Raw genomic sequence first — 15629 nt, 5'->3', positions numbered from 1 at the left:
AAATATTTGTCTTGATAGTTTGACTTCCTGCTTGAATATGTTCTTATTTCGTGACCTTGCTTTGTCTCTTTCTTTGAGGAACACATTTTAGCTGAATGAAAGCATAAATTCGGTTACAAGAGTTAAATGCTTTATTATTGGCCTTACTTTTTACACCTCCATTATTGGGGTTGCCAATCTAAAAATGGCTTGTATGCCAAATTTGATAAATGTCCCCCAAACACACACACACTTTCTCATCCCTATCATCATGTTTTCAAGGATACCTTTCACCAGCTAGCAGTTTGAAAGCAATTCTGACCTCTCCCCTTCATTTCATTGCAGCCTGTTGTTCTAGCGGTTCCTGCTCAAAAAGCCTTTCATTCTAAATACATAATGATTACAAAGACTTTCCTAAAATTCCTTTCATAGCAGTCCGCCCAAGGAGGCTCTCCAGCTCGTGTTCATGACTGGGTGTCCTGGATTTAAGTAATCAAACAGGCTTCCTTGCCACCCATCCCCCATGCCACTTTCAGAGCAGCAGGGAAAAAAAAGAAAAAAAAACGAGGAAGGCGTGCTGAGCACCAGCTCCCTCCCCCACACACTGCTCCACCAGGCATTGCTGAGGCTTGTGGGATTAAGAATGGAACACGATGACAGACAAAAACAGTCCTCAGCACCTCCCTGCTCTGCTGTCTTTTATACCACAAGAGCATGAAAAGGCTGCTATGAAGCATACAAAAGGCACAGTGATAGATCAACTCTGAGTGAACAAGATAAGTGTGGGTGAAAAGCTACACAGATCTTTATATTATTCTTGTATGACAATGTCGGCATTCAAACTGTTTAAGTAAAAAACAGTGGAACAAGGTTTGACATTTGATTCACTCCACAGGCATAATGCTCTGTACAATATCTGTTATCTTCCTGTCTGCAATTTATTCTTTTACTGGGTAATGTGAATAATCTAAGAACTTAATAGATAATTACCAAAGATAATCGTTTGTACTAGTTATTAAGAAGGAGTTGTCCATTTGAATAAAGCCCGTCTTGTCAAGAAGGGAAAAAGAACATCACCACTGTGAAGACCATTTCCTGTGGCTGATCTCCCCATCACACATGTCAAGGGTGCCCTTATTCATCGTAAGGTAATAAAAGCGAAAACAGCAGTAGGTCTTCTTTTAATGCATCACATGTCAGATTGCTTTAGGGAATGGAGTGCATCTTCGTGCCTGCTGAAAGCAACAGGCCGTCATAAGTGCGGAGTCAAGAAGCCTAAAGCAGTGAGTCCAATTGTATTAAATTAAAATCAATAAAAGCTGGCTCTGTTTTAAAGATCCATATCACAAGCTTCTTTAAAAAAAAAAAATCACTGCTAACTGGAGTGAATGTTTTTGCGGTTAGCACATTTAAAAGACTTGTTCAAACCGGAGTTCAGAGCGAAACACAATGTGAAATCCTAGCATTACGAGCCATGTTTAAGTGTAGGAAGATAGTTTTAAGACACTAATCCTATCATTCTGTTTCTTCTAACACTGAATGTGTCGAAATACGCAAATCATTTGAATCAGATTTATACCCATTAGCCATCTGTCTCCTATAAAACCAGGAAATTCTTTCTTACGACCAATGCAATTATAACTCCAAATCTATACATAATACATGCATAAAGTCCCAAATCAGTACAAAAAAACAACACCAAACTAATCCAAGCAACATCAAAAAATAAATCTAAAAATGAAAAAAAAAAAAAAAAACACTTACCTTCTCATTTTTTATCTTCTTTAACGTCTTGCATTCACCATTACCATTTTCCACTTCATCTGGTTCAGTTTTTGTGGTCAACGTTGGTACTATCCCAACAGATTCAAGTGCAATATTCCCCATTTGATTAGCATCTGCCAAGTCTGTTGATTGTGTGTTCTCAAAGGATGCATTACGACTATTCCCCAAAGAAACTTGAGCTTGAGACACATCCTTCTCAGAGACACCAATTGCCACAACTGGAGCACCATCTGTTTTATCTTTCTTACTTTTCCCACTCGCGCCTTCCTTCTCCTTTTTACCACCGAGAACACCTCTGGAGGCTTTGCCCCCTTTTTCCAAGTTCTTCCCAGAGGTGGAATTGTTGCCGGCAGCTACAGCGCTTGCTGCCGCACCTGTTGGCTCCCCTTGAGTCCGACCCGTAGGTTCTTTTTTACCCCCATCTCCAGCTGAAGCCGAAGCTTTGCTACTATTGTCTTTAGAGTTCTTGCTGCGTTTGTATTTGGATTTGCTCTCTTTGCCTTGAGAGCCAGACACTGGGCTAACGAACCTTATGTTGTCAGGCAGTGCTGCCACTGCACTGGGTGGTGCCGCCATGCCGTCCTTGGTGCCAGACATCTCAAGTTTGTCCTTCTCTAAATCAGCGTCAAGGTCAATGATCAGATTTCCAACACCAATATCCCACTCATCCCCGCTGTCGTAAGATTCCACCGCATTAGGGTCCACACCTTTCCCGCCTGCAGTGCCACCACTTAGGGACATTTTAGTGCCAACGGCCCAGGAATGCCTCAGTGAGGTCCGACACCCTCTCAGACGGTTGGGAGTCAGAGGCAAGGGTTAGAGAATCTTCACGGTCTACTCGTCTCTGTCCCATTTAACCACATTTTGCCCTAGAAAGAAATAAGAAGAGAGACATTTTAATCCAATAATTCAGACAGCAAATAACATCAAAATATCTCTGCCATCACAGAACACAGTGTTTCATTGTAAAACAAACGTTTGATTGTGAGCCAGTAATTCTCTGGTGATCGCTGTGCAAACCACTATGGTAATACCCACTGGTGTGACAGCTCTGCTCCGAAACCCACTCTTCATAATCACTCCCCGCCGTTGCCATGGCAACCGTGGGAAATGTAGCCTAAATCCTGCTTTGACAGCCATGGTGGCCCCACTGTTCTGAATGACTGGCTCTCTTTCCACAAGGCCCCACTGATAGTGTCACTGCTGATAAATAAGAAGTAGCCGGTATAACACCCCACCCCCCACCCCCACATGGTTTATGGAGCTGTGCCTTTCCAACTCAAGAGCACAATAGTAATCCTGTATTAACGGGAGGTTTAAACATGAATAAACTGATATTTGTCTCAGAGAGAGGGGGAAAAATCCTTGTCGTTATATATTGTTGAATATTTCTTATTCAGTATAAAAGGTAATCATGTTTTATATGTTTTGGGACATAAAAAAAACACTTAAGACTGGTGCATGCTGTGCCACTTTGTTCAAACTTGACATTCTAAAATCTTGATAGTAACCTGTGTCACACTGTACAATGTACAATTTATCAGATGCTGGAAACAGCCAACAGAGATAAGAGTCCAAGAATGACTGAAAGCCAGTTCTGGTGTTATTGCTCTTATTATTAAATTCAGAGTGGGAGGAGGATCAGGAAAAACAAACAGCCATGGCTGATATGAGGATGTTGATTACAGCAAAATTCACACAAAACTATTTTTTTGAAAACTTTCAGACAGATTGGTATTTGTTGTAGGTCATCTTTGGTCGTGAAAGTGCTGCAACTAATCTACTAAATGCCTTAGTCCATGTCCTATTCTGTATCTCCTGGAAAAAAAAAGGTCTTAGTTGCATAACATTTTAATTTCTAAATGTAGAACTTGCAGTGCTTTCTGACCAGTGAATCAATTTAATGCCACAGAAGTTGTAAAAACCAAGTGTCACCAACTTGACAGTGGTGGGCAAGATAATACACTGGTGCCATAAAAAGTGTCGTTTTTCTGAATGTCTTAAAGTACATTCACCTGAGCTCACTACATGTCGGCAAATGATGCAGTCCAACATTTATGGTTTTCATCTCCCCTTGCAATAAAGAAGCTGAAGGATAAGTAGGCTCAGCACAAAAAACTCTGCAGGAACGGAAAGAGTAATAAAATCAATATGGTGACAGGCATTAAATTTCTTTGTGCTGCAGACCTTAAATACAAAACACAGCAACACTGGAGCTTTTAAAAAAAAAAAAAAAAAAAAAAAAGAACAAGTAATATTGTTTTAAGTGAAAAGTCAAAATTGTGTTTTTTGTGTGTGTTTTGCTGACACACAAAACGCACTTTTGCAAATACATACAATAAAATTTATTTAATCTTGTTATTCAAATTAACGTCACATTTAGATCATTGTTGCAAAAAAAATACAACTTCCAATGAAATCAGACTAGACATTTATGTGCTTTGATAGAATACGACTTGCTCTCTAACATCTCTTGTACACTCGTATAAACCCAGTCTATTACAAAGAAGTTGAGTATTTTTGTCCTTTCAGTTTCTTTAATACCATAGATTTGAAAATGGACACTTGCCCAGCATTTGGATTTTAATAGGCAAAGTGTTGCTGTCCTTTCTTCTTGCAACATAACACTGGAGGTAAATACCAAAAAAGATGCTTTAAACAGATTTTCCTACTTTTAAGTGTTGTACTCCATGGCTTGCTTTGAGGGCTCTAAACATGTGACAGAGAAAGTTGACCAGAGGTTAACCAAAGAGGAGCACGTTGACTGCAACAAGAATAACGGCGTAGGCCATTGATAAGAAAGTCACAGTTGCAATAGCACAAAGTGACTCAGCACTTTAGCTTTTTACGAGCATATATATCAAGTTAGGAATGTTTAGCATTTCGTCTATATTCTTAAACTGCTGTACTGTGATATTTGTATTGTGAGCACTTTATTGTAATTGTATTTTATTGTGTGGTACCCTGTAGGGTTGGGCGGTATCCATTTGTTTTATACAGTTAAACTTTCCTGAATTTATACTACTATATACAGCACTTATATCCATCTAAAATTGCTTGTCATGTTGTCTTATTATTGGATGTACTTTAAGGGCATTTTAAGTTTATAATTATTTGCAGATACACAGAGGACTTTAAACTCCAAACATATTTTTAGACTTGAAGCCAAGTAACAAATATTGATCATCATAATGAGCTTATCAAACAAAATCCCGATGCTTCTACAATAACAATGACTGCCCCCGAAGAGATACTAGAGTTTGTTAATGTTGGAACAAATTAGTTAATCTCTGCATACACCGTTTCTTCAGCTTTACCTTTGGGTGAAACACTTGTGCTTTTTGTTTCATAGAAACTAGAGCTCCTAAAAGCTGACATTTTCACATTTACCATTATTCAGCTACGGTTACTTTCATAAATGTTACAGGAGCGCAGACTCGATGGAGCTCAGTCGATGCTTTGCGTCACCTTTAGCAGTGGCAGAGGTAAAACTGTTGAACAGACATTTGATCATTGCGCCTGTTTATTCCTCACAGATGGTTCCCCAAAGGAACAACAGTCAGTGACAGGTTTGGGTGGGCGGAGAGACGCAGCTGTCCCTGTAAGACTGGGTAAACAGTTGTGAGGTCCAATTTGTCCCACACCTCCACAAAGGAGAAGCTGTAACTCTATCGGCTGTTGACCCACTGTACTGCCCTTAGCTAGAACTGCAAAGCAAGCCCCTTTTGAAAAAACTCCACTGAGGAAATGTCCCAGCAAGTGCCCCATTGAGCAAAAGGCAAGCAAGCTGTGCAACTCCCCGAGTACTTGTCGTTTTTTTTTTTTCCCTCCACAGATCCAGTTTCACTCTGTTATCTATTAGAGGCCATGAAAGGGTGACCATCTTAACAGGGCAGAATGAAACACTAGGAATAGTCACTTCTAGTCAATTTAGTGTGGGAAAACAGTTAAAAGAGATGGAGCTTAATTTGTTTAAATACATGTGACTGCAAGCAACAGAAATTATTATAAATTAGTTTGTTTTTATTTGCGAACACAGTTTAAAGATTTTATGCATAAACCACCAAGCTCTCCTTTTCTGTTTAAGCTTGTTGCTTAAAAATGACAGAGCTGCAGGTCTAGGAGAGGAAAAGAAGACCCGGAAATAATAGTGTATAAAGTAATAAAATACCGTCTTCTGACCCCTATTTGAAAGGCTGAAATGCTAGCAATTTCCACAACAGCATGAAATGCACAAAACATGCAGTAGTTTTCGTTTTTTCTCCTACAGCCAAACAACATGGCTTGTGATGGGTAGCACATGTTCCAAATCACAGTGTAGACCAGATAATTATAGTTTAACTTGCACATATAGAAAAATGACCCTTTTAACTAAACCATGATTGAGACGTGCCCTCACCAAGGCATGCGTCACCGTGGGGATTTCTCAGAAAGTTCATCTTTGCCAGAACATTAAGTGCAAGCTATTATGACATTAAACCAAGTTTAGATAAATCTCTAAAACACACTGTCGAGAAAACGTAAAGGGCAGTCCAAGCAAAGCCGCAATTGTTTTTTTTTTTTTTCTTTTTGGGGGGGGGGGGGTCCTGGTATAATTTCAATTATAAAAGCTTATACTGTGTCATAAGAGTTTTAATTTTTTATTGAAGCACATATTCACACGTAATTATTACTTTTCATCTCTGCTCCCAGCGCTGCAAATCTTATTAAGGACAGAGAGGAGCTTCTTTAAAGTTACTTTTAATTGTCTTGTACAAAAAAGAAGAAAAAAAAGAAAAAGTTAAAACCACTGGAGATTTGACCATCTTACGGTTTCAAATATAGCTGTGGCTCTGTAAAATAAAAGCCCTGACAGGTTGAACAGTGAATATCCATGAGGTCTGGGGCTGAGCCAGCCTCCCATATGCTACTGAAACAATAAACCAAAGGGCAAAGGCAAAGAGCTGCTTTGTTTATCTTCTGTCAATTTCATATTCTTTTAAATTGAGAATGTAAGGGTTTATTGACTTTGGCTAGAAAACAATAAACGCTTACGTAACATACTGCTGGTCTCTTTAGCTTGTGTTCCAAATTTAGTTTTATTTAATAGACACGGCTATTGATCATAAAAAGAAAACCAGTGGATTATATTTTAATCATAAGTTTCTGCTCGATTCAGACTCAGCACTATGAAATGTGGATAAAATCTGTAACATCTCATTATATAAGATACTCCAACATCATTTAAATTCTCTGAAGATTAGTTTAAATAAGCTGCAAAAACATGAACGGATTCATTTCTTTGAAGGTGTACAAACATATGCAAATTAAGTTGAGTGCAGCAGAGTTTCACAAAATTTACAACAATAAGATCTGCATGCACATAGTGAAATAAAGTAAAAAGGTCTAAAGTTAAATTTATCTGACTAGTCTTCATAATATTCAGAAAGCTTCAGGAGTAAAGTGGAATTCAGTGTCAGAGAACCACCGACCTCAGGCCCCCTTCTCCTCCCATCTACATGTTCTGTCATCTTACCCAAAAAAAAGAAAAAAAAAAGAAGTTATTCCAGTGAGTGGTTCAGTCTCCAAACACTTTCAGCAGACTATGAAGCAAAGTGCACCACAGCAGACAGACAGTGGAGCAGACAGAAAGCCGCAAATGCATTGCTGGAAATTACTCAACAGCGACTGGATCATTTTCCTCTTCCAGCATCACAAACTGCAGAGGTGTGACTCCTTACTTGCATCATATTTTGGTCACAGTTTATCCGCTTTTCATGATTTTCCTGTGTCCTGAAATTACTATGCAATCGTACACATTTGTCTTTATTTTAAATAAAAAGCAGATTGATCCGCATTCTCTTTCGAGTGCTTTCAAAAACGAGATGAAAACCAGACTTCTGAAACGGACCTCTTTTTTTAGGACCACAGTAAGTGCTGCACATGTGTTACTGTGGAGTCAGCAGATGCAGCAGTACACATATCAGCTGGAATGGCTTCCTAGCTTGTGTTAGAGTTCACTGTGCTGAAGGGCAAATTTACCAATGCCCTCTCAGTTGGCTGATTAGTTGTTCTCTGAAACGCCTTACCAGAGTATTTCATCTTTTTCAAGATAAATTTTAAACACTACATGTGTCTTATTTAGTTCTAACTTTCTGGTCATTTAAAAAAAAAAGGATCCTAAATGTACACATATGTCTACGTTTAAAACACACAAGTCTAATCACTGGCTGCTGATCTCTTCTTTCCACTGACATATTGCCAAACACTGGACAGCAAGGTAAGCAGTAGCCTTCAAATCGATGGAAGAGAGTTAAACATGATGTAATGGCATAAATGTGCAACTTCATCTTTACACTGACGCCAGAAAAATCACAAGGTTGTGACCTCTGCATTAGGTTCTGTCACTGTATCAGTGAAGGAATCTTCCACATCTGAATTAGGAAACATCTTAAAATGGATTAGTTTCCTGAATTCCAACACGCTTTAAATCACTGGGTAGCAAATCAAGGCAGACATTTGTTTGGCCACAAAAATCCGGTATCAGTGAACTCGAATGCCAGAAGTGGAAGTTGTAAGACAAGTTCTGAAACAATGGCAAAGAACAAAAGGCAAAACGAGGATTGAATCATCTTTGATGAGGCCAGCACAGAACCTCCTTGTCTCTGCAGGTCATTTAAAGGAGAGCTTCCCATCCGGAGGGCTCAACAGTAGCATCCATGTAATTGGATTGTGTACTTGAGCTGGTTACCAAAATAGAAATGCACCCAGGCAATTCAGGTGATGGGAATCAGAAGTTTGTGGGCCAGCCAGTGTCTTTATCTTTTAGTTTTAACAACAACAAGATGAACTCAGTGGGGTTCTTACACATGTGTGCAATACAAAAGAGAATTTTGGTGGTGATACATTTCATAAAAATGGACATATTTTCGCTTAGGATCAAAGTGGTACAACCAATGCTATTTAAAGCCCAAGTTAACCATGTTATTACAAATTACCAGAAAAGTCCCTAAAGTTTCCAATTACATATGTTTTGTCTATTTTTTGCTTTGCCTTTCAGACGTAATGCCTAAATCGTTCAACGTGGATCCCATCAATGATCATAAGATTGGAAGTACAAGTGATTATCATCATACACTAAAAGGGATAGTCTGGTCATTTTGGAAGTGATGTTCTGTCAAACAGTCATCAATAGTTAGTACTTCATCAGCCGTGACATCAGTCACAGGAGGCAGTATGAAGAAAAGGGCAGAAGTCTTCATCCAGGCTAGGCTAACGGCTAACCAGATATGGTTCTGTTCTTTATGGTTTATCAGACTTAAAAAGCAACTCCTTTTCAAACAACATACTGGTGTGAAAGAACGCGACAATAGCTAATATTAAACCTCTTCACCTTTGCGTGACACAATGAGGAATTTTTCAAAATTGAATTAGTGTCCCAATTCTCCACCTCAAAAACTTTAAAATGATATGTAGTTTGTTGAAATTTGGTGATTTATCACCAGTTTTGTTTACAAGAAGTCCAGATTGAAAACTCAATTTTTCTTAGTCTAGAACAATGTTACTGTGAATTGTATCCTTATATTTAAAAGGGCAGGCTTCATATTTGACCCCAACCATTATATGAAGGGATTTCTCAGCTCTATAGCAACCAGCAGAGAAATGTGGTCAATTTCACAGGAAATGATAAAGGTTATAAAACAAAGAATTACTTCTGAAGACATACCTGTTAGGAAACTCAGATGTAAAAGGTAGATTAGGAAGATTATACATTATTTTAGTTAATGGGATTGCCAAACGGTGTCTGTATAGACAAACGTTTATGCAAATCTCAATTACGGCAAAAATCAATATCTTATTTTACACTGCAGCCTCTGCTCATTCTGACTCATTTTGCCAGCATGAATTACTAATATGTAAGCACAGAGAATGAGAAAGAGGCAAAAACAGCTGTCAACAGGCTAATAGGGTATAGGGTAATGGGGTAAAAAAATAGGAGTATTGTTTGATTTTACGTTAAAACAACCAGCAGAAAGCAGAGTATACTACAATAATAAAATTAAGATGTTAACATTTATGATTTGCCAATACTGAACAACTGCTTATTAGAAGACTTTTGTGAAAATCTGAGAAATGAACTTGAACTTGTTCATTTTGGGAGAGTGAATTAAGTTCACTTTTATGTGAATAAATGAATACGAATTAATTCGGTTTTAATCTGAGTAGTCTGAACTTTGAGCTGGTTGCAGTGAGATGTGAACTTACACAACAAGGTTTCATTTACAGAAAATGCCTGATAATGTTATCTGTTAATTAGCTAACAACCTGCTTTTGTGTATAGACCCCCCCACATCAAAAACAATTTTTAAGAGCTATTAAACAGCCTATTTAGTCCTTAATTTGACAGTAATATTGAAAAATAATTGTTACCCTAAAACTAAAATATTGAACATACGATGTTAACTTGAATTCACATGGCTGATTCTGGATTTTAGCTGAATTGTAGCACTCCATCTGGTTCTTTTCTGTTTCTACTTTAGGGAAGTCTAAAAACGTAAACCAAGCTTCTTGCTAAAACTATACTTCCAACTGCGTAACAACTCTTCCCCATTTTAGTTATGTTTTGAAGTCAATGGCAGGGGTCATTTTAGCACTCAGAAGGTGTAACTTGAGTGTGGGACATCTGCAATGATGTCGAGTCCATTTTCTCTAAGCAAAGAAGTGAGGAAAAATACTCAATTTTGTTCAGGCAGTTATAACACATCTATGTACACTTGGTAACCTTTTCATGCATGTTTTTTTTGGTATCCAAACTATCTTTTCGTGTACTTAAGAGCTGAGCAGATTCAAACCCTCTCTATCAAACACAAACATATTGACCCATTCTTACTGCACAGTCACGTCAAATCAATATATAATCATGCCCAAAAAGAAGGCTTGTTGGGTTCCACCTCCGCCACTTGAAACTTTTGTCACACAGAGCATATTTTTCTCAATTCTTTAGTATTTCTTTTACAAAAGCAGTTGTCTAAATAAATCCTTTCCTATAAGCAAAATGATGAAGGAGACTACACGTCACTGTGACGAGTGAAATATGGATAGACTCCAAACATAAAGCACTTCCACAAAACACTTCTGCAAAATGGCCGCAAAGACCCTTTTGTCTTTAAGCTGCCTCTTACTGAACTAACTGTTACTAATGGATGTGAGCTTTTTAGAAATAAAGTGAACTTTGTTGGACCAAATAAGTTGTGAACCAAAACCCAGTTGCGTTAACATGGAGCGCTACACATCAACTGTGTGACCTTATGTAATTTTCAAAACACAACAAATGAATTTAGTTTAGCGATTCTCTTTGCGGTTAACAAAATTATGGACAGCTGTGTTTTCTAAAAGGTTCAGCCAGCTGCTTCTCGGAGGAGCAGTAGAAGCAAAATGGCTCCATTAAAGCTCACCAGATTTTCCACATAAACACGCCCACAACAACTTCTGACCAATCACACAATACTTGGCGCAAACCCCCGCGTCGAGAACCGGCGGACGAAGCTGCTACGCAAACAAAATTGCTCAATTGTCATCACGCCATCGCGTGAATGAGAGCCGATTTGGTGACTTCTCATTGAGGATGCAAAGGCTATAAGTCGCTATGACATCCCACCCTTGATTTGGAAAGGCAGCCTTTCTTTTCACACGTCAACTGTTACAGCTCCGTTTACCTCACTTGGCTCAAAGGTGCAACAGCAGTGAGTTGTGTTTCAAAGTCTTGGTTGTATTTCAAAAAAACATGTTTTTTTTAACCCGCACACATTTTCCTGACAATTACAGTAATTTATTTCAAGCAGCACAGCTTTTCTAACCTTTAAGGTCATTTCCACAGGTTGGCCCAGTTTCTCTCTGCTACAGTTGGGTAACAACCTGACAAAATACCATCAGGGAAGGAAAAAAAAATGGGTATGACTGTCACTAAAAAAAAAGTTGATGGACTTTTAGATTTTCAACTTTTCACAAGAAGAATGAACACACATTTGTCTCACATGTGACCTGTTCTGGCAAAATGACTCACAATGAAGGATTTAGAGTTATTATTTTCAAATTCTCCACCTCAAAAGGTTCAGAGTGATATATAGTTTGTTGAAATTTGACGATTTATCACCTCACCCCCACCAGCAACAAGCGAGTTTTGATAACATGAGTACCAGTTTGAAAACACTGGTCTGGATTAATGTTGTTGGGAATTCGACCCCCATATTTCAAAAGGGGAACCCCCAAGCATCACAAGAACGTCACATTCTTCAGAGGAATGTCCCAACTCTATGGCAGCTGGCAAAGAAAATGTATAGGTTTAAAAACAAGACTTATTTATAAAGACATACTCGTTAGAAAACTTCAATTTAAAACGTAGATTAGGAAGAATATATGCTAGTTTTTTTTTTTACTAACATCAATTATGGCAAAAACTAATATTTTCACTTTTCCTGCCCTGCTGCCTGTGATCATTACGACTCATTTCGCCAAGACGGGTCATGTATGTGCAGAGACAATGGTGATTAATACAATCAGCAATGTAAATGTAAACCCAAAATTAAATCATTTGAGCCTTCATATCCACTAAAATGTAAAGAGAGAGCACAAAACTGAATGATCCAGGACCCAGATTAGCAGATCCCACATAATCCTGACACCCATTTGGACAACCTGGAAAGCTTTTCACTTTTTTGTTTTTATTATACTAACCTGAATAATCAATACAAAATTATTTTTAAAGATTTTTTTTTAAATCTTAATATACAATTTTCGAAAAAAGAACGTTTCAAAGTTAAGAAGTGGTGATTAGTTTTAATTGCAAACCCGATTTAGCCAGGAGAACAAATAAATAATCCAGCCGTGGCTCTTCTGATTCAGGAGATGAAAAGAACACTCCCACATTGGTCAGAGTGTAAAGAAGCTCCCATCTTAAAACAGCGACAAGGTGCCAGATTGATTTTTTCTGCAATCAAAGAAGCCTCGAGCAGAAAAAAAAAGAGCAGCTCCATTAGCATGCTGAGCCATTCCACTCCACCACGATTTCTGAATTACACAAGCAGTCACCAAGATCCTCAGAACACTTCTAATTATCTGTGCTCTCACCAGTCTATAATTGAGGCACTCTGTTTCAATGCAAGCTGATGTACTAACAGCAGAAACATCTATGGTGGCACACTTGTTTGTGTTTGTGAGTCACTTGTAAAAGAGGCTCGCTCAGTGTGATCCTGGTCTCTCTGAGGAGAGTTTTTAGGTCAATTTTATAATCACACAGCACCCATCTGAATGCTGGAGGATCATTTATTTACACCCGTCTTTAGAGGGTTTCTGGACATGATGAAAACTTTAAAAAGACAAGACTGTGCCATGTGCATATTAATGATAACAACTGCTTTGGTACTCTGAAGAGATGGTGGCATTACCTTAGGGTTATGTTTGGTTAAAATGCTTCTACTGACACAGAATTGTCTTACTTCTGTAAGGTTATACAGATAATACAGCAATAAGTATGAAACTCCTGTTCACAGCTCTGTTAGTCTAATGAAAATTAAACCAAGTTGGTTCCAGACAGACTATTAGCCGGTGCTAACAGCTCTGAAGAATCATGAGACAGTGAGTTTAAATAGTGCATTAAAAAGGCCTGCTTAATGAGATTACGCTGAAATAACATTGTAAAACACTGCAGCATCTGTTGTATAGAAAAAAGGTAAAAACGTTTAAAACCTATGCTGGTAGAATAAAGAGGAATCTTCACCATAGGCTGCGAATATTAATGATGGTCTGTTTAACTGCTGCAAACTTCAAAATGATTGAAACTAAATTAGCAGGAAAAATTGGTTGTGTTTGTGTGTGAGTTGTCACATTTTAATGTTTGGTTTTTGACAATTTATCATACTTGGCTGTCAAATTAGCGTTGACCAATCACAACCAGGAGGTCAGATAATTAAAGCAAAAGTGGCAAAAAATGTTAAAAACAAATATAAGATTGTTATAAACAAAGCAGACGAGCAAAACAAAAGCTATAGTAAACAACCTTAAATGGCAATAACTTCCTGTGCTGCGAGGGTTTTAATGTAAACACCATTAGAAAAGAGCGTGGTTACTCTGATCTGTTTCACCCTCCATTTAGTGGGAAGACCTTTCGGGAAGGTTTAGAGATGATTAGTTTTTTTGAGTCACTTAATGGATGTGTTCATCAAAAGCTTTGTTTTTATGAGTACAGATAATGAGCCCATTTACAGCTTCAGGTGAGGTGTGACCTTGCTTGTCAAGAATGACAGGCAATGCCAGACTGTGTCGCTTAGAAACTTAAGTAACAGTTTTGAAGGAATGAAGGGTTGCCAAATACTAAGAACAGACGGCTTAGAAGTCAAGATCTTAATTACTTTAGAAGCTCAGGAAAGGAGTGTATACGTTATGTCAAACACTACTTGATGTTTATACATTGATTTCTCATTAGGGCTGTTGGTTATAAGAATCATCCCCAGAACTAACACTTTCACACTAATATTCACATCTCAACAGGCTCAGTCCATGTTAGGTAATATTTCCATTTCCTCATTTGCCTCTTGTCAAATTTGAGTCACTAGAAAACAAACAGACTTTCAGCAATGTTTACAAGCAAATTTGTTTCGTGACAAGGGACAGACTGCAACATTACAGCCATATAAAAACGCACTGATGAAGTCGTTCACGATTATTTAAGATGCTAAAATTGGAATCATTTTTTTAAATTTCTTGAGCAAAGTTAATGTCAAAACAAAAAAAGATTTCATTTTACAAAAGCAGTGACGATGTTACTTTGTTAACTCTGGCTTTTCTTCTCCCATAAAAAGGAGTGTGTCACACATCACTAGATGCCCCCTCCCCCCCTCTCAAAGTTAGAAGAAGAATAAAAAGAATGGCAGATTCCATCAGGGGAAACCAAATATTATAAAACTCTGTACAAGAAAAACACTGTTTCTACAATTAGAACCAGAAAGGAATGCTGCAGAAAACTGATAGTTGTTACCTGATAGTTAATACGGTCCTACTGGGAAAAAAAAAATTGAGTTCAATGGCTTTGGGTCATTTTTATTTGTAATAACCTGTTCTTCAGTAACTACCTGCTTTGAGACAAAAACATCTTTGTTAATTTTTTTTTTTTTTTTTTTTAAACATGGTGGAGCAAATGGCAAAGAGCTTTTAATAATGAACAGACGTTCTGGTTAGGTTTATACTCTACAAACACTGCTGGTCCATTTCTGAGTTTTGAGTAAACAGTTTGATGTTTTTGTTTAAAGAAATGATTGTGTCCACACGGTTGGAACTTACATTGAATAAAGTTTATTCACACCAAGTCTTGCAGCTGAGAACCTCTGTAATAAAACAGACTTTCTGTACTGGGACATGCTAGCTGGTGGTCTTTATATTTCTTCATTTTTTTTGCCAATACAGTGAATCAATGAGCGAAGGATGGATGTACTCTGTCTGTAAAGCTGAGGTCGCCCATGACCAGTATCCACGTTCTACTTTCCTGTCAATATCAGCTATGGTGGTGGAAACAAACGCTGGGGACACAGAGTATTGTTTTTTTCTTACTGTTAGGAAATAACTCAGTAAGTCACCACCAGGTGCTGGTGATTAAAAAAGAAAAACGGAAAAAAAGGTGCAACAGCCTTTAATTCTTTCAATAAGAGTTAATGTAATCAACAGGGTTTTTTTTGAATGAGGGCAAAGTCCTGTTTGTTAATGTGAAGGAGGCAGGTCTTTAACTTGTACTGGGATCAGCCTATGGAGACGCTGTTCCCTTTCCGTCTTCAACTCCCAGGATCCCGTATGGGGTCTGGTATATGTCGACAGGGTGGACTGGCAGGTCAGGTAAA

At 38.1% G+C, this 15629-nt stretch overlaps 1 protein-coding gene across 2 annotated transcripts in view; it reads right to left on the bottom strand.

The window, feature by feature from the left end:
• The window catches only part of LOC108234790 (zinc finger protein 609), an 84319-nt gene that overhangs the window by 52049 nt on the left and 16641 nt on the right, over window positions 1-15629 (bottom strand). For both annotated transcript variants that reach the window (XM_017414250.3, XM_017414251.3), the window contains exon 2: window positions 1744-2633. In XM_017414250.3, coding sequence (XP_017269739.1) covers window positions 1744-2505 — 762 coding nt within the window. In that variant the 5' untranslated portion in view covers window positions 2506-2633. The remainder of the gene's footprint in view (window positions 1-1743; window positions 2634-15629) is intronic.

The sequence above is a fragment of the Kryptolebias marmoratus genome, linkage group LG15 (assembly GCF_001649575.2).
Source record: "Kryptolebias marmoratus isolate JLee-2015 linkage group LG15, ASM164957v2, whole genome shotgun sequence".
Classification (NCBI taxonomy): Eukaryota; Metazoa; Chordata; class Actinopteri; order Cyprinodontiformes; family Rivulidae; genus Kryptolebias; species Kryptolebias marmoratus.
Note: the sequence above shows the minus strand (reverse complement) of the source record. Positions and strands in the feature narration are given on the sequence as shown.